Source organism: Harpia harpyja, chromosome 1, assembly GCF_026419915.1.
Source record: "Harpia harpyja isolate bHarHar1 chromosome 1, bHarHar1 primary haplotype, whole genome shotgun sequence".
Lineage (NCBI taxonomy): Eukaryota > Metazoa > Chordata > Aves > Accipitriformes > Accipitridae > Harpia > Harpia harpyja.
In genome coordinates this window covers 109,046,748-109,067,291 of record NC_068940.1, presented here as the reverse complement: position 1 = coordinate 109,067,291, position 20,544 = coordinate 109,046,748, and the positions used below count along the sequence as shown (strand labels likewise).

Genomic DNA, 20,544 nt, shown 5'->3' with positions numbered 1-20,544 from the left:
CACCCCCCCCCCCAGCGCCTTCAGCCTCCACCACCTCCGTGCCCCTCAGCCCGGCGTGCTCGTTATAAAGCCGTTTATTGCCATTTAAATTACTGTTAAATAAAACACGGTGGGATTTAGGCAACACCTGATTGTCTGGCAGGAGCCCAGGGTTGGGGCTGGGGCAGGGCCAGGACCTGCAGCTCTGCTGGGGGTGACAGGGGGGCTCTGCCCCGTGGCGTGGTCAGGATGTGCCCGAGGGGGACCAAAGGCATGGCCCGGCCCTGTACCGTGTGGGAGAGGTGTGTGTGGGGGTCCCCGGCGGGGCGAGGCTGCCGGCCAGCGTCTCTTTGGCAGGTGTCCCCCCAAAGGCACGGGGACCGTGGGGTGCCTGTCCCCGGCTGGGCACGGCTGCGCAGCCGCTGCCCCCGTCCCCAGCACAGGGTGGCAGCGCAGGGGGGGCCCGGCCGTGCCCGGCCCCGCAGCCGCGGGTGGTTTGCTGGCTGGCGTGCGGTCACACCGGCATCGGCATTTCGTTGTACTCGTCCACACCTTCCCGCTCATCAAAGATGGGCTCGGCCTCGTCCGCGTCCAGCTGCGGGGAGACAGCGGCTGGGCGGGCAGCGAGGGGCTCCCCCTCCCTCATCGCCCACCCACGTGGGTCCAGCCATCACGGACCCCAGCACCCACGGGGACGAGGGACGCAGCTGGCCACCGGCCACGGAGCAGGTACTTACACACTTCATCTCACGGTCGGTGAAGATGCGGCTGAGCAGGCACATGCGGAGTGGCACCGTGAGGATGAGGATGAAGGGGAAGGCCAGGGAGGCCACCGTGGACATGACGGCCCAGAGCACGGCCAGACACGCCAGCTGCAGCCCGGTGAAGAGGTGCATGCGCAGCGTGCGCACCTGCGCGGGGACAGGAGTCAGTGCCAGGGGCACAACCGCGCCGGACCCCTGCGTCCCCCTCCCACTCCAGCACAGCCTGGCCCCAGCAGTGCCCCCTCACCGGGACACGGCTCCCCACAGCCCTGCCAGAGTCTGGCTACCCCAGAGGAACTGCCCTGTCCCCCCCACCGACCCCCTAAACGAGGCTTTGCCAGAGTCTGTCCTGCAGACGCCCTGGTGCCCCCAACCCAAGGGTGTCCCAAGCCCAAGGGTGCCCCAGGCTGGCTGCTTGGCCCAGACGAGGGTCCCACCCCTTAGGGCCCCCCCAAGACCCCCCCTGACCTTTTTGACGTAGGTGACGTCAGGATGGTGCTTGGGGGGCATCAGCAGCAGCTGCAGGCGCTCGTAGAACTGGATGCCGTTGAGGGAGGTGACACCCATGTAGAGGAAGATCCCGAAGAGCACGGCCAGCGGGATCTGCCGCAGCAGGTCCCCGATGACGATGGACAAGCCTGGGCCAGAGTGCAGTCAGCCACGGTGCCCAGGGAGGGGGCACCCGGAGTCCCGGCTGCGGCCAGGGCTCACAGCAGCCCCCCCCAGCCCCACTCCTCCCTGCCCGGTCACCCCCCCCACGCTTGGGGAGGGACCTGTGTCACTGATGCCCACGTGGGACAGGATGGCCATGCCAATTTGGCCAGGGCTCAGGGCACCCCAGCTCTTGTGGGCACAGCCCCCCCTCCCCATGCTGCTCCCTGCGCCACCACAGCTCCCCGGCCCCCCGTGGCCACACGGGAAGGAGCAGGGCTGGACCTACCGACGAGCACGGCCACCAGCAGCCCCGTGACCCGCTGCTCCTTCACCTCCTGGATTTTGGGCTTGTCCCCGGGCGCCACAGCCTTGCTCATGACGGTGAGGGCATTGGCATGCGTGACAGAGCGCACCGTGGCCGCAGCGAGCCACGGCAGCCCGAAGAGCGCGAAGAAGCCGCCCATGGCCACGATGAGCAGGAGGTCAAGGTGGAACCCAGAGCCCTTCTGCAGCATCCGCTCCTTCTTGCTGATGATCAGCCTGGGCACAAGGGCAGACCGTCGGCATGGCTTGACAGGGCTTGGCACGGCACGGCACTGCAAAGCTTGGCACGGCTCAGCATGGCACGGCACAGTTCAGGGTGGCACAGCACAGCTTGGCATGGCTCAGCCTGGCACAGCATGGCACTGCACAGCTTGGCACAGCTCAGCATGGCTTGGCACGGCACAGCTCAGCATGGCATGGCACAGCTTGACACGGCACGGCACGGCACACCCTGCCCCACTCGTGCCCCGCGCTGCCCTGCTGGGCCCCCAGCCCTGCCCCGCTGTGCTCACGTGGTGATCTGCGTCTCCATGAAGATGAGGATGAAGACGAGGATGGCGGGGAGGCCGCTGGCCACCATCATCCAGACGGGGAAGTCGCTCTTCTCGCCCAGGGGGTTGATCACCCAGCCCCGCTTGTCCGTGGCCGTCACCGAGAACCCGCTGGGCACGCTCAGCTTCTGCAGGGAGGGGGCGAGAAACGGTGGGGTGGGGGCACTGGCTTTGCCCCCCCGTGCACAGCTCCCCCAGAGCGAGGAGTGGCGTAGGGTGAGCCGCGGAGGCACCGGGACCCGCCGCAACCAGACTCAAAGGGCTCCTGGCAAAGCGGGGGGAGGAAAGGTGAGGTGCCAGGAGCCGGAGGCGGCCGAGCGCCGCGGCAGCCATGGCGGGGACGGACGGTGCCGCACGTGCTGGGAGCCGCTGACCTGCAGGCAGGACGGCGGCAGGCGAGTGGGACTGGGGCTGGGTGGGCTGCGGCCCCGCAGGAGGGTGCGGGGTGGGGGGGTCCTGCCCGGGGCGAGTGGTTGGGTGCTAACCTGCGTGTAGGTGTCCTGGATGCTGTAGTCCACCAGCACCATCACCAGGATGGCAATGGGCACCCCAAAGTCCCCGATGAGCCGCCGGATCTGGGGGAAGAGCAGCGTCAGCCCGGCCCCAGCCTCACCGCCCGGCCCCCCCCCCCAGCTCAGCCCTGCCCCCAAAGCTGGGCTCACCCCAGGGCCCCACGCAGCGCCCGAGCCGCCGTCCCGCCTGCCCCACGCACCCGTCCGGGGAAGAATCGGCTGTTCTTGAATTTGCGCAGGAAGAAGGCGATGAAGAAGGTGCCGGCCATGAGCACCAGCGAGAGCAGCGCCGTGTTGGGCTGCCCCGTCACCTTGGTTGCGGCGCGGCCGGCCGTGCCGTTGGCCGGGGCTGCGCTGGCGTTCCTCCACGCCTCTGCCTCCGCGCCCGTGCCGTTCACCCGCAGGCAGCCGTGCAGGGGGTGCTCCTGGAAGATCTGCAGCAGCGCGACGCTCAGGCCGGTCCTGCCTGCCTCTGCCCCGCAGCCGCCCCAGCCCCGGCCCCGCCAGCTCACCTTGGCCAGCTTGGAGAAGGTCTCGTAGATGAAGATGAGGGAGATGAGGAAAGCGAAGATCTCCTGGGTGAAGCGGGAGACGAAGCGCACCAGGAAGCTGCCCTCAAAGGCCACCATGACCAGCACGATGAGAATGAGCCAGAAGCCAATCCAGACGCGCCCCACCAGGTACTCCAGCTCGTTGGACGTGCAGAACTGCCGGTGCCGTGCAGACAGACCGACAGATGCAGAGAGATAGACATGCATCCGCAGGAAGGGAGGCCGCGGGGCTGCGGCAGAGCCCTGGGCAGTGGGGCAGGGAGGGCTCCGGCAGGAGCAGTGGGGCCGAGGGGGGATGTCTGCCCCACAGCACCTGGGAATGTCCACCCACCCCGCGCCCACCCACGGGGGCTCGCCCCGCTCTCACCGTGAAGAAAGCCTCCTCGAAGACGAGCAGGGGCCCCGAGAAGCCGATGATGAGCAGGGGCTGGGCACCCAGCAGGCAGAAAAGCACGCCCTGCAGCGACGTGGAGATGATCAGCTCAGACACCCCGATCAGGTCCTGCGTCTTCTCCCCTGCGGGCAGGACAGGCTCAGGCACACCCGGCGGGATGGGGCCCTTCCTCCCCTGCGTCACAGCCGATGGCCCCGGGCAGCTCCTACCCGCTCCCTCCCGCGGTGCACAGCACCCACGCCTGCAGTGACCCCCTTGCAGTGCACCGCTCCAGCCCCCTGGTGCAGTGCCGTGCCCCCCCCGGCACTCACCCAGCAACCCTCCAAAGGTGATGGCCGGTGACAGCGCGGCGAAGTAGATGAAGATGACGGCCGCAATGCACTGGGGGTTCAGCGCATCCTTGAAGTCGCTCAGGTACTTGGGGTACCGCCGCCGCACGTCCCGGATCAGCCCCCCGAAGGGCCGGCCCGTGCGCCGCAGAGGGTCATCCTCCTCCTCGCCCTCGCCCTCCACCACCTTCAGCTTTAGCAGCGCTGCACCCCGCAGACAGACAGACGGATGGACAGTGAGACCCCACCAGCCGGGTGCCCCCACCCGGACCCTGCCCCGGTCCTGCCCCGCCAGCACCTTTCTCCTCGGGAGACTTGGGCTCCAGCAGCAGCCGCCGCTCCTGCTCCTCTCTCTTCTTCAGCATCTCGCGCTGGAAGTGGGCGACGCTGCGCAGCAGCTCCTCGCCCTGCACCTCGGAGGGCGGCAGCACCACGCTGCAGTCCAGGAACTCGTTGATGGCGTTAAGGAGGTCGTGGCGGTCGTCGGCCAGGTACGCGGCCTCGTGGAATTGCTGGCGTGGTGACAGCAGGGTCAGGGTGCCCGTCCAGGGGCACCGTGGGGCGCTGAGCCCGGCTGAGGGGGCACGGTGCCGGCAGGGATGCGGCACTCACCTTGTCGGACATGAGGGTGGAGATGGAGCGCCCGATCTCGTGGTAGTCCATGTGGGTGCTGCTGGGCCCCAGCAGCACGAAGAGGAACCGCACGGGGACAGGCACCTCCAGCACCGAGTCCAGCTCCACCGCCTCCTGCAGCCGCACGAAGGCCATGGTGGGCTGGTCCAGGAACTCCACGCAGCCTGGGGGGCACAGGGGGTCACCACGGGAGCCCGGTATGCGGTCCCCAACCCCCCCCCCACCCCCTTCCACCCCTCCGTACCCACAAGCACCACCGTGGCCTCGGCATTGTCCGGGATCTTCTCCAGCAGCTTCAGCTCGTGCTTGGACTTGGAGCGAGTGATGCCGGCCGGGGGCGTGGGGGTGAGGACCTCCCTCTGTGGGGACAGAGCGTGCAGCAGGGCTGGGGTCAGGGCCCTCCCGAGGATGAGGAGCGGTGGTAGGCTGGGAGGAAGGCACGGGCAGAGGGCTGGGGACCGTGTGGTGCGGCCACGGGAGCCGGGCTCACCTCCCGCTCCACGTCAACCCGTGTGTCGTGCTCCACGGCGTGGCCAGCGATGAGGGGCTCGGTGACGGCCGGCTCGCTGCCCTCGGCCACGTGGTTGGTGCTGTGGTGGTGCACGAGCAGGGAGCCCAGGCTGCCGGCCGAGATGTTTCGGGGGAAGGAGAAGTCCTTCTCGTCACTCGGGTGGCTGCGGGACAAAGCCGTGGCTGTCTGTGGTGGCCCGATGGGAGAGTGGCCGGCAGCCTGGCACAGCCATCCCTGCTGGCACGCTGCACACCAGCGATCCCAGGGATAGCGCTGTCCCCACGGCTGCAGGGAGCAGAGCCCGGTGGAGGGGGGGCTGCGGGTCGCTGCCCCCCGCACTCACCTGTGCTTGAGCAGCAGCGCCCGCAGCACGTTGGCACGGTCCTCGGCCCGGATCTGGTCAGTGATGACCATCTGCTCCACCACCTGGTGAGCCACCCCCGGCAGCGTCTTCTGGTCCAGGTCAAGGAGCACAGCCCCTGGGCGAGGGAGGGGGGGCTGAGGCGAGAGGGGGCCGGGGACACCCCCCCCACTCGGGTCCCATGGGGCCAGCCCTGCCTCCCTACCGTGGGACAGGGTCTTGCGCAGCTCCAGGAGGCTGCGGAAGGACAGGGACGCCACGTGGGGCTTGCCCCAGCGGTCCGTCTCCTCCTCCACGTCCTCCTCAAACTTGATCCAGCGTGCCGTCTCCTTCCATTGCAGCTCCTGGTTCTTGTCCACCACCAGCTCGTTCAGCTCCACGAACACCTGCCAGCACGGCCAGGTCAATGCCGGGATAGTGGGGACCCCCCCCCCCCCAAGTGATGGGGCTGTGCACAGGCAGCCCCCCCTCCACAGTGCCCCGGGCAAGAGGCGCCCACCCAGCCGCACCCCCGGTCCTGTGCCACGCTCCGGCTCCTCTGCTGTGCCAGGACTCCCAACCCTGCCCACCCCCCTGGGTGCTGGGACCCCGCACCTCGTGGGGCTGCCGGTCCTGCTTGCGGTGCCGCGTGCTGGGCTCCTTGTGGTCCTTGCTGACGTGGACCACCTGCGCCTTGGCGCTCTTCCGGACGAGGTGCCGGCGCACCCCCGGCACATCCTCGAAGCGGTGACCTGCCGGAGACAGGGAGGAGGACAGCGACGGCAGCGGGTGGGTGATGTGCAGAGCTTCCAGCCCTACGCGCCGAGCCCCGGCCCGGGGAGACCACCGACCCCCTCCCACGGGGGGCCGGGGAGCTGTGGGCTGGCAACCTGCCCCGGGGCAGCTCAGAGCAGAGGTGCCCGAGCCGGGGCTGAGCAAGGACCATCACAGCCCCGGGGTCCACGAGCACGGCGGGGCGGCACTCGGCGTGGGAGGGGGGAACGGGGTCTGCGTCCTGGCGAGCGCTGCAGCACCGGGAGGGGTCCCCCGGTGCCGAGCAGGAGCCGAGGTGGCTCCTCGCACCGGGGTCACCCCAGCCCCCTGCGCCAAGGGCCGCGCGTGCCCGTTGGCACACGGGCTCTGCTGCGGGCAGCGCTCCCCAGGGAGCTCTGAGGCAAAAGCATCACCCGCCGCTCTGGGAGTCCCCGAGCTGCAAATCGCCAGGGGCTAGCGAGCACCCAGGGGAGGCACCGCCGCCGCCGCTGGCTCCAGCCACCCTGGGCACTCCGCTCCAGCTCCTGGCCGCGCTCCACGTGGATGCTGAGCTGGCCCAACGCCGGCAGCCCAGGAAGCAGTCTCCTGTGGCCGTACCCAGCGCCTGGAGCAGGTTCTGGATACCGCACCCAGCCCAGCTCTGCTGCAGCCGCAGGGCGACCCGGCACTGCCAGACCCGCCGGCCCCAGCCCCGCTCACCCCACGCTGCGCCGACAGCCGCTGCCAGTGCGGCCCCCGGGGCGCAGGGTGCCCCCCACTCACTCTTCATGTAGTCCAGGTCAGCCGAAGCCAGCGTCTGGGCCTCCGACTCATCTGTCGGCATCTTCTGGTACCGGGCCTGCTCCGCGCCCGTCATGCTGCCGATCCGCCGCCGCTCGTGCAGGTTGTAGCTGCGGTGCCCCGGCTGCGACTTGGGAAGGGGGCGACCGGGGGAGCCGGCCTCGGCGGCGGCCGCTCCCTCCTCCACCGAATCTCCCTCCTCCACATCGGGGCTGCGAGGCAGGTGCCCGCCTCAGAGCTGAGCCCCAGCCCTGCCGTGGGGCAGCCGGAGGGGGCTGCCCGCCCCCCAGGACCCCCAGCCCTGTCCAAGTTCCGGGTGAGCCCCGGCACTGCCGGGCCCCAGCCCCCCGCTCACCTGGCTGCCCGGGCTTCCCTGGGGACGTGGACCCACGGGGCTCCGGTGGGGAGCCGGGCAGTGCCGCGGGTGCCGCCGGCTCCTCTGCCCGGCGGTCGGTCACCTCGTCTTCCTGCAGGAAGAACTGAGACGGGGCACGGGAGGAACCGGCTGCTGTGTCCCCCGGCCGCAGGTGCCACCGGCTCTGCCTCGTCTCCAGCTCCGGCGCCCCAGCCGCTCGCCCCAAGAGCCCCCAGAGTTGGGGGGGCACAGCGCTGCCCCCCGCACCCAGCCCTCCCCTCACCTGCACCGCCTCAGGCTGGCCGGGCTGCAGGAGCTCCTCCGCCGACCGCTCCGTCTCCGTGTCGCACGCCTCGTCCTCATCCTCTTCGGCCTCTCGATGGTGGGGGTCTCGCCAGGGACAGAGGCACGGCGGTGCTTCTTCTTGCCCTTTTCGGCACCCCCTTCTTGCGGCGGGTGTCGGGGGGCAGGTGCGTGGAGAGTGGGTGGTGGATGTGGTGGGATGACTGGCGGTGGTCTGCAGGGGACAGGGTGGGGTTGGTGCCCTGCCTGCTGCCTGCCCGCTGCCCCCCCAGACCCACTCACACTCGAAGTCCTCCTCGCCATAGCTGCGCCCGGACCTCCTCCGCGTTGCGAGGGTGCGCGTCGCACAGGATCTCCTCGAAGCGCTCCACGCCCAGCGCCTTGTTCAGGTCCTTCTCCTCCTCCTCCTCCTCGAACACGGGCGAGCCGGCGCCAGCGCCTCCTGCTCAGGCTGTGGGCCAGCAGCGGGGCTGAGCGGGCACCCGGCACCGCCGCCACCACCACGCGCCAGGTCACCGGCCCCCAGCGCGCCCCGGTCACGGAGCCCCGCACGATGGGCGCCCCGGATGGCGGCTCTCCGGGGTCCCCAAAGGCCCTGCACCCAAAGCACATGCCCGCCGGTGCACCGTGGGCCGTGCACCCGCCACACCATTTGCACCCAGTGCAACCCCGCGCCCCGCTACGCTCCAGTGCCGCGCTCCCCCCGCATGTACCCCAGCACCCCGGTGCCCTGCTCCCCAGCGCAGCCCCGACCTGGCAACCCCAGTGCTGCACCCTTGTGCTGTGCACCCCTGTGTGCCCCCAGCACCCCCACTGCCATGCCCAGGTGCCGTGCACCCCTGTGTACCCCCGGCACCCCCACTGCCATGCCCTGGTGCCGTGCCCCCACCATGTACCCCAGAGCCCGCAGCCGCGGTGCCCCCGGTGCTGTGCCCCCATCCCAGCGCTGCTGGGAGCTGCTGGTGCGTCCCAGCTGCGGGTGCTGGGGTGCAAGGGGGGGGGGGGGGAAGGTGGCTGGCGGGGGGGGGGAGCGAGGGGGCTGCGGGGGTGCAGGGGGGTACAGGGGTGCGGGGCTTGGGGAGGGCTGGGGGAGGCAGGGGGTGCAGGAGGGGCACGGGGGGGGGGGTGTGCGGGGCTGGGGGGGTACGGGGGGGGGGGGGCGCGTCCCCGCCCGGCCGGTCCTACCTGAGTCATGGCGGAGCCGCGCTCCCGCCGCAGCTCCCGCAGCGCTTTATCGGGACGGCGCGGCCCGGCCCGGCCGGGGATGGGGGGCGGCGGGGGCGGGGGGGGGGGGGCGGGCCGGGGGGCGGCGGCTCCTTCCCCGGCCTCGCCAAATATTGACGGAGCCCGCCCCGCGCCCGCCTCAAGGTGACAGCGGCCCGCAGAGGGCACCGGCTGCGCCCGCAGCATCGCCCTGCGCCGGCCCCCCCCCCGGCAAGGCAACGACCCCCCCCCCGGCCGAGCTCCGAGCCCCCCGGGAACGCACCGACCCGCCGGTAATGCACCGACCCGCCCCCCCGTCCCCGTCCGGGCGATGCACCGACCCCCCCCCCCCCCCTCGGGAATGCACGGACACCCCGCGGCAACGCACCCACCCCGGGAACGCACCTCACCCCCCCCCCCCCGGCGATACGCTGATCTTCTCCGGTAATGCACGGACCCCCCCGGCAACGCACCGACCCCTGCCGTGCTGCAAAGCCCCCGGCACACACAGCCCCCCCCTCGCCCCGGTGCTGCACGGCCCCCCCGGAATGCTGCTCGCGGCTGCACGACCACCCCACCGCCCCCCCCCCGGTGCTGCACGGGTCGGGTCGGGTCGCAATCCCCCCGGTAATGCACGGCTTTCCTCCGGTAATGTGCCCCCCCCCCCCCGCCGCGGTAGGGCAGGAGCTTTGCCCCCCCACCCCCGGCCCTGCTGGAGCTGTGCTGCCAAGACCCCACCACCACCACGGCCCCCCCAGACCAGCCCGCAGTGCTCAGCTTGGGGGGGGGGGGGGGGACGGTCCCTGCCCTGTCCCGGCCACCCCCGATGACCCCCCCGGGACGAGGCAGCTCCCAGACCCCCAGGGTGGGGGCACCGGGAGGAGGGGGACAGGCAGGGACAGGGAGGACGGTGCAGCCCAGATGTGGCAGGGGGCCGGGGGGGGGGACAGGGGCACCCAGGCACCGTCCCCTGCCGGGGCGGCGGGTGCCAGGCCCTGCCTGCCGGGACATCCCCCGGGCAGCGGCGGTGGGGGCTGCCACCCTCCCTGGGGACAGCCCGGCACCCCGAGTCACTGCCCCACAGCGCGTGCCCGGCCGGGGCTGTGCCACAGCCCCAAAACTGCCCCAGCCCCCAGTCCGGCACATCCCGGCCCAGAGGTCGCGTCCTCGGACCCAGCCGTGGTCCCCCAGCCCCTGTCCCCACCGCGGGGGGACCCCAACCCCCCCGGGCCCTGCCCAGGGTGGGGGTGACAGGGAACAGGCAGACCCTTGCCGTCCCATCGCACCCACCACCCGCGGCATCGAGGCTGCCACGTGGACGACGGCAGCGCCAGTCCGCATCTTCTGCCGCATCCACCCGCTCCTGCCACGTCCCCTCCGCCAGCCCGTGACCACCTTCTGACACCCCACGGCCCCCCCGGACCCTCTGGCCACAGCCCAGTGCCCGCAGCGCTGCACCCCACCGGTCTCCGTCCTCCAGCCCCGGCAGCACCCCGGATGCTCCTGCGGCACCCGGCGAGGCAGCCCCCGGCCAGCCCCCAAACCTCCCTGCCCTGACCCCCCCCGCACCCACATGGCCCTGACCCAGGATCCTGCCAGCCCAAAATGACCTTGGACTCCTCATCCGCTGCCCACACCGTGACCGCGCCACGTGTCCCTGCTGGGCTCCTCCGGCCCCCGGCCACTGACCCTGCCCATGGTGACGCCCAGGACCCCCTCACCGAACCCGCCTCGTCCCCGGCCCGGCGTGACCGAGTGCCTGTGTCCCCACGTGCGCCGTGGCCAGCTCCCCGTCCCAGGGCGATGCCCCGCGTCCCTGCATGCCCCGGCACGCTTCCTCGCCCGTGGGACACCCGTGGCTCCGCCGGGCCCAGCTTTGGCCTCAGGACAGGCGGGGACGGGTGCCTCCGGCCGGGTGCTGGCGGGATGAGGGACCTGCCAGCCCGGCAGCCCTGGCGAGGCCGTGGCTTACCCGTAGCCCAGAAGGAAATCCATGGGTGGCGGAGCCGCGGGAAGTGGCCACAGGTCCCATCCCCGGTCACGTGCGCGGCGATGGGGACTTGCCCAACGGCACCGGGCAGCCGCGCAGCGCGACGCAAAGGGTTAATCATTAACCCCGCTCCGGGGCAGCCCCACGAACCCACACCGAGCTCAGCGCTGGCACCACGCGCGGCTGGGGCGGGCGAGCGGCACCGGCAGAGCCGGCGGCCCCGGCCCAACACGCCCCGGCAGCACCTGCCTCAAGGGCACCCACCGCCCCGGCACAGTTGGCTCAGCCTGCCCCAGGGCGGCCGCTGTGGGGCACAGCCCTGCCCCACGGCCGTGCAACGGGGTGGGTGCCACGAAGCCCTGCCGGCACCCCGCAGCCCTGCCCCACGGCCGTGCAACGGGGCACCACGCCGCGGTGCAGCACGGCGGGACGGCTGTGCCGCGGCACCCCTCGCCCGGCCAGGCAGCGGCAGGGGGTGCAGCCCCAGCATCCCCCCCAGCAGCCGTGGGGCCGTGCCCGCCGCAGCACTTACGCTCTGGAAGGCGGAGGAGACGATGTGGTGGATCTCGGAAGACACCTGGGAGTGGGTCATGGCGCCGGCGTGGCACCCCGGGACGGCCGGCTTAGCCCTTCTCCTTCTCGCGGGGGCTCAGGGGACGCTCTCGGGGCAGCATAACCTGGGGGCAAAGAGGGGTGCTCAGGGGCACGGCCAGTGCTCCCCCGGCAGCGGCGATGCCCCGAGGGGGCTGCACGGCTGCCAGCTGTCCTCTCCCCCCAGGCACCGGGTGCCATCGCCATCCCCGGGGCAGATCCGCGGGCAGGGGGTCGGGGTCTGCCCCTCCTCGGCCGCCCGGGGGGAGGCACGGGCAGGGCTGGCCCCGGGGCCGGCTCCGGGCTGGTTTGTCTTGGCTGCTGGTGGGAGCCGGAGAGCAGGGGCCAAGACAAACGCCGGGAGGGGAGCGGAGCCGGGGCAGCGGGATGGGGCCCAGCCCCCCCGACGGGACCCCGGGCACGCGCCCAGCTCCGTGGGGTGCAGGCAGGGCGGACAGCGAGCCAGACCCCGGGGGGCAGCGGCAGAGAGTGCCCCCCCAGACAGACACCGGGTGACCGGCCCCCCCCCCCCCCAGCCCTGCGAGCCCCCCAGCACCCCCATCCCAGCCCCCCACACCTGCCCACCGGCATCTTCGCCCCACACTTGCCCCTCGGCAGCTCCTGGGCACCAGGCTGACCCCTCCGGCACCGGCGTGCCGGGTTTATTGGCGCGGGAGGTGGCCCCACGTGACGGCAGGGACTGAGGAGGGTGGTGACGGATGACTGCGTCTCACATGGGTGGCTCACCATCACCGTCCTCGTCACCATCACTGGCACCCCTCCCGCCACACCGTCCCCCACGGCACCCTGTGGTACAAGCACGGTGGCCGCGGCCAGGCTCGAGGAGACCGCGGCCTCGGCACGGGCCGAGGCCGCGGCTCCTCGAGCCTGGCCGCGGCACCGGATCGTACCTTCTCCTAGGTTCGGTGCTACCCGGCTCCGGCTGCTCCCTAATCCCCGCTCCCCATCCGGGGCCAGAGCCAGCACATCCACATTCCAGCCGAGCGAGCGCAGATTAGCCGACCTGCCACGCCGCTCTCCCGGGGCGCCCGCCAAGCCGAAGCCAGCAGCCAAAACTCCCCCCCTACTCTGGATGGGGACCCTGCCATGCCCGAGGGGGGGCTGGCTGCAGGCCCCCCACCAGTGGCACGGGTAGCAGGGAGCCAATCCGGCACAGCTCCAGTCTCACCGGTGCACCTGCCTGACCCACTGGGCTTGGAATTTGGGGCGAACAAGCCGGCGCCTCTGCTCCCCCTCCCCAAATGGAGCCCGGACCCCACAAACTGCCCTTGCTGGGTGACTCGAGGGGGGGTGCCAAGGGGTCCCCTCCCTGCACGGGGCACCCAGCGCCCTGTGTCCTCAGGGTCCCATGCAGCTGCATCCCCCCCAGCCCCGAGGACTCGGACCAGCAAGTGGGCCCACCAGTGGGCTCCCTGGTGCTGGTGAGAGCAGCTGCCAGGAGCAGGGGGCTCCGGGGCAGCGGGGTGGGGGGCAGAGCCCACGGGCAGTGTCGACAGCATTGAGTGACCAGCCGGGCACAGCCAGCACTTTCGTGCCGTCCCCGGCCGCACTATATGGGCCCCGCTGGTGTCACGCCTGGGCCGAGCTCCCCCCAGGATGGTGCCCCCATCCCACGCACCGTGGGGATGCGGCGCTGGGCCACCACGGCCGGCAGGTGCCGGGGCTCCGGCGCGGGAAGGTGCTCACCACTCCCGACCCTAAGCAGCTTTTTGGGTTTAATCCCGTTGGCAGCTTGCGGGGATTAGAGCCCCCGGGAACACACTTGGATTGTTCTTGGGGAACGCCGAGCTGGGAAGCAGCCCCAAGCCACGCTCTCACCGGCTCTCAGTGGAGGGGAGCCGGGTGCCTGCCATCACCCAAAAAGGAGGGCTCCCGGCCCCCCGACCCCCAAAGGCCCCGCCAGCTCCTCACCCCCAGGCTTTGGCAGTGCCACCGTGGGGACCCGGCAGGACGGTGCCAGGGCGGGCGAGCCTGCGGTGCCAGGCCTGGCTGCGCAGGGGACATGCGGCGCCCGGGCGCCTGTGGCCTGACCCTGCTGGAAAGGGTGACGGGCACCCGGCGGGGGGGGGGGGGACGGACTTCTGCTTTCCATGGTGGCGGCTGAGTCACCCGGCAGGCACGGCTGGGCAGCCGGCCGGGAACTGCTCAGCGGCTCGTGCCATCCCTGCAGAGAGGAGCCCGGAGCCAGCCCGCACCAGGAGCTCCCACGGCTGCCCCGGGCACCGCGCTGGGTCGGCGCCTGCCCGCCCTGCCCGTGGCCGGCCCCGCTCCCCGGGGAGCTCGTGCCCCGCTGCAGCTCCGCCGGTGTCGGCGCTCAGCACCGCGCCGACGACGCCACGTGGCTCCAGGCACCGGCACGGCTGCGGTGCCGCCGCCTCGCCCCGCTCCGGTCCCAGCCGCGGGGCAGGAGGGTCGGGGCCGCGTGCTCCGGCCGTGCCACGCGGGGCCAGGCCGGCATGTGGGCCGGGGCGGCGGCAGCGCCGGCGGCAGCACCGGCCGTGCCGTACCGCACCGCGCCCCGCGTGCGGCCTCCCCGGTCCGGCGGCGCAGCACAATGGCCCCTTGTGCAAAGGAACAGGCCGCTCCGATAAGCGGGGCAGGTCCACAGATACGGCCACGGGTTGCCAACACCGCGCCGCGCCGCTAATTACCGGCTGGCTCCCATCAGCGCCTGTGCGCGAGCCGGCTCGGCGGCTCCCGCCGGTGCCGGAGTCGCATTCCTGGGACCGGCCCCGGCCTGCCCGCCTGATCCGCTGAGGCGATTAGAGGGCCCAGCCCCACGCCCCGCACCGTGGGGGCTGCCCCACGGGGCCCGCGCGCCCCAGGACCCACCGCCGGCACCCGCGCGGGCCGGGAGGCGAGGCCGGGCTGGCGGCGCGTTGAGCAAGGTGGGAAGTGAGGCAACGCCGCCGCCAGCCCTTCCGCAACCGGGGCGTCCCCATCCCGGGCAGCCTGTCCGCAGCAGGACGTCCCCGTCCGCAGCACGGACCCAAAAGCCTGCGACGGGGACGGGACAGGGAGCGGGGGAGCCCCGGGGCAGCGATGAGGATGGCTGCCCCAGGGGTCTCTGTGCCCCCCAGGCCTGTCGTCCCCCCCTGTTCTACCACTGCCATCTTTACCCGCTGCCAGCGGTGATGCTGCAGCAGCTCCCAGCTCCCCGGCAGGCACAGGAGCATCCCTGGGCTCCTCAGCCAGGGTTGGGGACACCGGCACGGGCCACCCTGCCCTGCTGCGGGCACTCGCCGCAGCCTGTCCTGCTGCAGCGTGGGGCCCTGGAGCACCCGAGCAGGGGAGGTGCGTGGCCATGGTGCTCAGTCACCATGGGGTGACACTCCCTGCCCACAGGCTGGCAGGATGGGCTCCCCCCGTTGCCACCAGCTGCCATCGGGAGCACGGCCCGCAGGCTTTGCCCAGGCTAAAGCCAGCGCCCACGACGGCTCCTCGGCCACAGCCGGCTCCCCCAGGCCCATGCCGCAGTGGCAGAGGGGAGCAGAGACCTGTCCCCGTGTGCCATGCAGACCCGCTGCCTGCACAGACCCTCACCGCGGCAGGGACTGCCTGGAACCCGGGCTCCCGCCGGGATGGCTTCCTCGGGCACAGCCCAGCCTGCACCAGCAGAAGGGAGAGGGTGATCTGGCACAGCCACGCTCACCGCGCTGCTCCTCAGGGCTCCCATGTCCCAGGTGTGGGAGCCCAGAGCCGGCCCCAGCAGAGCCGCCCCGGCACCGTCACTGCCCCTGCGGCCGCACCAGCACCCGCTCCCCCCCGTGGGCAGCGCCCCGAGGCAGAGCTGCATCCGCACCCCGATGGTGCCCAGGTGCCGCTGCACCACCGGGCAGCTCCAGCACGCGCTGCCGGCACCCGTGGTGGCCGTACACCAGCCGTGCGCCGGCCTCCCACCTGCACGGGCATAGCACAAGCCCCAGCCCCAGCTCCCTGCACCCCAAAATGGGGAGCAGTGCCAAGGGGGGTCCCAGTGGCGTGCTCGAGCTCCCCTGCCTGTCCACCAAGGACTGGAGACCACCCAAAGCCCCCAACAGCCCCTTGCTTCCCGGGCAGCACCCGTGCCCAAGGACCGGAGGCTGCCGAAGGCGGGGGGCTCCAGGCAGGCGGTGCAGCCGCCCCCGCACAGCTGGGGAGCCCAGCGCCAGTCCCCCCCACCCGGCTCCGCGGGGTCTGCACGGCACGGGCCAGCTGCTCCCGCTCCCTCCTGCCCAGCTCACTTGGCTGCTCCGGGAGACCCCCGGGAGATCCCACCGCCCCGAGCGCCTCCCAGATGCCCACCTGGCAGAGGGGGGCCGGGGTCCTGCACCCCCCTCATTGCCACGGCAGCCACCGTGGGACACAGCTGGACCAGGACAACGCCGCCCGTGGCACGGCTCCCGACCCGGCAGAGGTTTTCTAGACACTGCAACTTTAGAAGCCGCCACCAAAAATATCCTTCCCCCAACCCCCCCCCCATGACCTCGAAACCGCCGGATCCGGGAGATGAATCACGGCACTGCGCGGCTCCACGCCCACGCCGGTGCCACCGCCGCACCCGGGGACCGGCCCGGGAGGGGGGGATGGCAGGCAGGGCAGGCACAACAGCCCCGGGCAGGGGCTGCCCCACAGACCCCGCAGGATGGGGCCTGGCAGCGTGCTCCCTCCCACCACGGCTGCCAGCCCCCCCCGACCCCACTGCCACGGCACGCTCGGCGCAGCCCCGGAGAGGCCAGGACCCCCCGTGCGGCACCAGACCCCCATTAGAGGCTCCTGCTGCCCCAGCCGGCGGTCCCCACTGCCGTCCCCATGCCAGCCCTGGGAAGGGGCAGGCACAGCTGCCTCCCCCCCGCCGACCCACCGCCCCCGTGCCGCGGTGCGGGGCTCCGTGTGCCACCCCGGGGACACGCGCCGGCACCGACCCCTTGGTCCCTGGCAGCTGCCGTGGGGGTCCTGGGGCCCCGGGGAGGTCCGGGCGCAGCCCTCCACGCTGTCACCCATGGCAGGGCTGGGGGCCATACACCCACCCACCCACCCACGGCTGCCCGGGGACCGGGGAGGTGTGAGCCCGGCTGCACCGCTCCCCGTCCCCCACCGGCCTCGGCACGGGCAGGCGGCTCTGCCCCACTCACCCCATCGCCCGCCAACGCGGCAAGGCTGCGGCTCCAGCTGCACTCCCGCTGCTGCCGGCTTCCCGCGGAGGCTGCCGGGCGTCTGTCCGGCCGGAGCGTGTCCCCCGGGATGGGGACCTGCACCAGCGGGAGACGAAGAGGGGCCCTCGGCCAGCGTGGCCACTCCGGCTCCCTCTCCCGTGGGCCGAGCTCCTGCCTTCTGCTATGGGGCCGGAGCAGGGCCGGGGGCAGCGGGCAGCCGTGCTCTGCCCCACTGTGCCGTGAGCTGCCGAGCACCGGCCGCTGCCGGGAGCTTTTATACCGGCACGGAAGAAAAAAATCAGCAGCAGCGGCGGCAGCAGCGAGAGTCTTTGTTTCGGCAAGCCTGCACCAGGCCACTTTATCCAAACAGAGCAGCGGTGCCAAGTCTTGGAACGGCTCCTCGGGCAGCCCCACCTCTGCGCCGCGGCTCCCGCTGGGCACGGGGGCAGCCAGCGGCGAGTGCCGGCGGCCGGGGACAGGCAAGCGCCAACGGAGAGGCCGCGCTCCTGCCCCATGGAGCAGCCGGCCCAGGGGGTCAGGGGGGTCACAGGGGAGGGATGTGGTGGGGGACGCAACCCCACAGCCCCGTGAGCGCAGGCAGGAGCGCGCGCCGGGGGCTTCGCCTGCGCAGGCACGGGGCTCAGGGTCCTGCAAGGGGTCAGGCAGCGGGACACGCTGGGCGAGGGCTGTGGGGCAGGCAGACGTGGGGCAGAGAGCGAGGAGGACGTGGGGGCAGCTCGTGTGCCCCCGCCAGCCTCGGCGCCCCTAGCAAGCCCCAGCGCGGCGTCCTCGGGCAGCCAGCCTGGTCCCTGCGGCCACCCGGTCCCCTCTAATGACAGGGCTGCGCTTGAGAGGGCTGCACAGAGGACGGCAGCCAGACCCCCCCTCACCCTGCAGCTCAGCACGGGGACCCGGCCAGGCAGCGGCTCCCACGGCCCCCTCCCTTCCGCTGGCCGGGCCAGCATCCCCGGGCAGGGGGTCACCGCTGCGGGGCTGAGCTGGGCCACCCCCCATCCCGTCACTGGGATGTTGCAGGGGACGTCCTAGGGATAGGATAGGAGACGCTCCTGCCACCCCTGTCCCCTGCAACGTCCCTGCCTGCCCTGGGGACCCCCAAGCCCACCCTGCAGCGCTCTCACTGCTCTCGCTGCAGCGGTGCGGAGCAAAGCAGGGCAGGGAGAGGCAGCAAGCCATGGGGTGTCCCTCACCGGTGCAAGGACCCCCCAGAGCTGGCCTCGCCGTACGTCTTCACCTACAGACACCGACGGCAGCATCCCTTGGGAGGGCACGTGGCCAGGCAGGACCCAGCACCTGCCAGGTACAGGCAGGAGGGCAGCGGGCAGCGAGGGACGGGGCAGCCGGAATCCTCCCTCGGCAGCGCAGGGCAGCACCCGGGGGCTGGGGGGCAGCGAGGGGGCATGGGGCAGAGCCCACCCGGCGCAGCCCCTGCCTGGGCTCGGGCCAGCCCTGCTCCTGGCCCTCGGTCCCGGAGGAGGCCAGGCCCTGCGGGGGCCGGGGCGGAAGGGCTGCCTGCGGGGAGGCGCAGGCGCCGGTGCCAGGAGGGTTGTTAGGGCGATCAAATCCCGCGCTCCTGGCAGCCGCTTGAAGCGGTGCAGCGACCCCGAAGGGCACGACAGCGGGGCCGGGTGTCCCCCACCAGCCTCAGGGCTGATCTCCCGGCAGGACCCCGCAGCCCATGCCCAAAGCCGCTGCATAGGGGGGAGACAGACCCCTCCCCGCAGCCCTGGGAACCACCACCGAGCTGCCGACGCAATTCCCCGCCGGAGCAATCCTGTCTCCTGACGCCAGATCAGAGACCAGGGGGTCTCTCCAGCAGGAGGGGTGTGGGGCAGCCCCGTTTGCCCCTGGGGACCAGCTCTGACCCGCCTCCCTGCCTGCCCCAAGTGGCCCAGGGGCAGCCATAGGTGCCGTGACCCCCCGGACCTGCTGCTCCCCCCCACCCCAGGGACCTGACTCAGGGCAGCGCGGTCCCTGCTCTGGGGCCGTGGGAGCCTACACCAGCGCTGAGTGGGAGAGCAGCGGGGCTGGACCCGTGCCTGGCGTTGCTCAACCCCTGGCAGCGTTTCGCAAGCGGGCAGCACCGCTCACCACCCAGCCCAGCGCATGGCGGCTCCTGGCAAGCGCCGCGCGGGCGCGAAACCCCTCGGCGGCAGCTCTGCACCGCGAGGCAGGGCCGCCCGCTGGGGACGTGCCGGGACGGGGCAGAGCCCCCAGGGACGCTCCCTCCGCTCGGAGGGAGCTGGTGGGTGCAGGATGGCTGCGGCCAGCCAGCCGATGGGGCCGCAGACACAGGTCCGCTCCCTAGGCCCGCGTTTCTCACCTGCTGAGGGTCGCCGGTGGGTTCAGAGCGCTGGGAGGGAAGGGCATGGAGCTGCCTCGTGTCGTTCCGGCACCCACTGGAAAATAAAAAGACGTCAAGGGCTGAAGCACGGCCAGCAGCATGATCCCAGCTCTCCCACCTCCCGCGGCATCCTGGGGCAATCGCCGCCCTGACAGCTGGGTCCGGCGCAGGCACGCCGCCAGGGCCACACGGGAACGCCCTCGCACGCTGGTCTGGCCCCGGTGGTGCAGCCGGCAGGGACAGCGGGGCGGCGGGGAAGGGGCCGAGGGTGCGACGCCCCGGCTGGCAGAGCTGCGGGACCTGGTGCGAGTTGGCAGGAGCAGGGTCCGGGGGGGGTCCGGGGGGGGGATGCCAGCAGGCGGGGGTGCTGCTTCCACCCCGGCCAAAGGAGCTGGGGGACCCAGGAGGGTGCACTGGGCAGCACGGAGCCCCGCAGCCCCCTGCCCGGGACACAGCCCCCGGCTCCCCCCATCCCGTGGCTGGGCCCCACTGGGGGGTCCCCAAAGTGGCAGCCCGGGGGCAGCGGGGCCGCGCCAGGCTGGGACTCAGCACCCCGGGAGGAGCCGCCGGGCCGGTGGAGTGCCCTGGGGTCCCGTCCCGGGGCGGGGGGGGGGGGGGGAAGCGGCGGGGGGGCCGTGACCGGGACTCCCGTACCCGGTCGGGCCGTGCCCGCACGGGATGGGACAGGACGGGAAGGGACGGGACGGGACGAGAACGGAGCGGCGGGGGCTCGGGGGGGGCGGGGAGCCGGGAGCAGCGTGCGGGGCACAGCGGGGAGGGAGCGGGGGACGGCACCGGGACGGGACGGGACGGGACGGGACGGGACGGGACGGGCCCTGTGCCGTGACCCGCCCGCCCCGCCGCCTCCAGCGGGCGCCAGCGCGGCTCCGGCTCCCGCTGCCGGCCCCGGCCCCGCCGCTTACCGGAGAGTCCCCGCCGCGCCGGGCGGGTCTGCGCGGTCCCGCGGGGCGGAGCGGCAGCGGGAGCGCGCCGGGGCGGGGCGGCACCGGGCGGGTCCGCGCGGGTCCCGGCACGGGTCCCGGCACCGTCGCCGGCGGACGCGGTTACCGTCCCCCCGCGGACCCCGCAGGGGACCCCGCAGCGGCCGGGCCCGGTGCCACGGGTGTCCCGGGGCGGGGCGGGTGGACCCGGGGATCGAACCCGGGGATCGAACCCGGGGATCGAACCCGGAACCACGGCGGGCGGGCGGGGCGGGGGGGGGAAGGTGTGGCTGGGGGGCGTGGCCGGCGCCGGGAGGTGTGGTAGCGGGTGCCGGGGCGTTGCCGGCGCGGGGGCTGCCGGGAGGTGTGGCGGAGAGGGCGTGGCGGTCGCGGGGGCTGCCGGGAGGTGTGGCGGAGGGGGCGTGGCGGTCGCGGGGGCTGCCGGGAGGTGTGGCGGAGGGGGCGTGGGCGGTCGCGGGGTCTGCCGGGAGGTGTGGCGGAGGGGGCGTGGCGGTCGCGGGGGCTGCCGGGAGGTGTGGCGGCGGCG

At 73.0% G+C, this 20,544-nt stretch overlaps 1 protein-coding gene across 1 annotated transcript; it reads right to left on the bottom strand.

Moving 5' to 3' along the window:
• Positions 1-56: 56 nt before the first annotated feature.
• On the bottom strand, positions 57-15,964 carry SLC4A2 (solute carrier family 4 member 2). Its single transcript, XM_052809904.1, is given in 28 exon segments — positions 57-574; positions 717-890; positions 1,212-1,381; positions 1,684-1,937; positions 2,234-2,400; positions 2,758-2,847; positions 2,985-3,218; positions 3,297-3,491; positions 3,703-3,851; positions 4,041-4,262; positions 4,357-4,570; positions 4,671-4,855; positions 4,936-5,050; positions 5,182-5,365; positions 5,546-5,681; positions 5,769-5,949; positions 6,158-6,294; positions 7,079-7,308; positions 7,452-7,476; positions 7,479-7,575; positions 7,735-7,829; positions 7,832-7,885; positions 7,888-7,968; positions 8,037-8,070; positions 8,072-8,190; positions 8,193-8,205; positions 11,480-11,624; positions 15,844-15,964. Coding segments are annotated over 27 exon segments (3,696 nt in total). The 5' UTR covers positions 11,540-11,624; positions 15,844-15,964; the 3' UTR covers positions 57-493.
• Between the last annotated feature and the right edge of the window lie 4,580 nt (positions 15,965-20,544).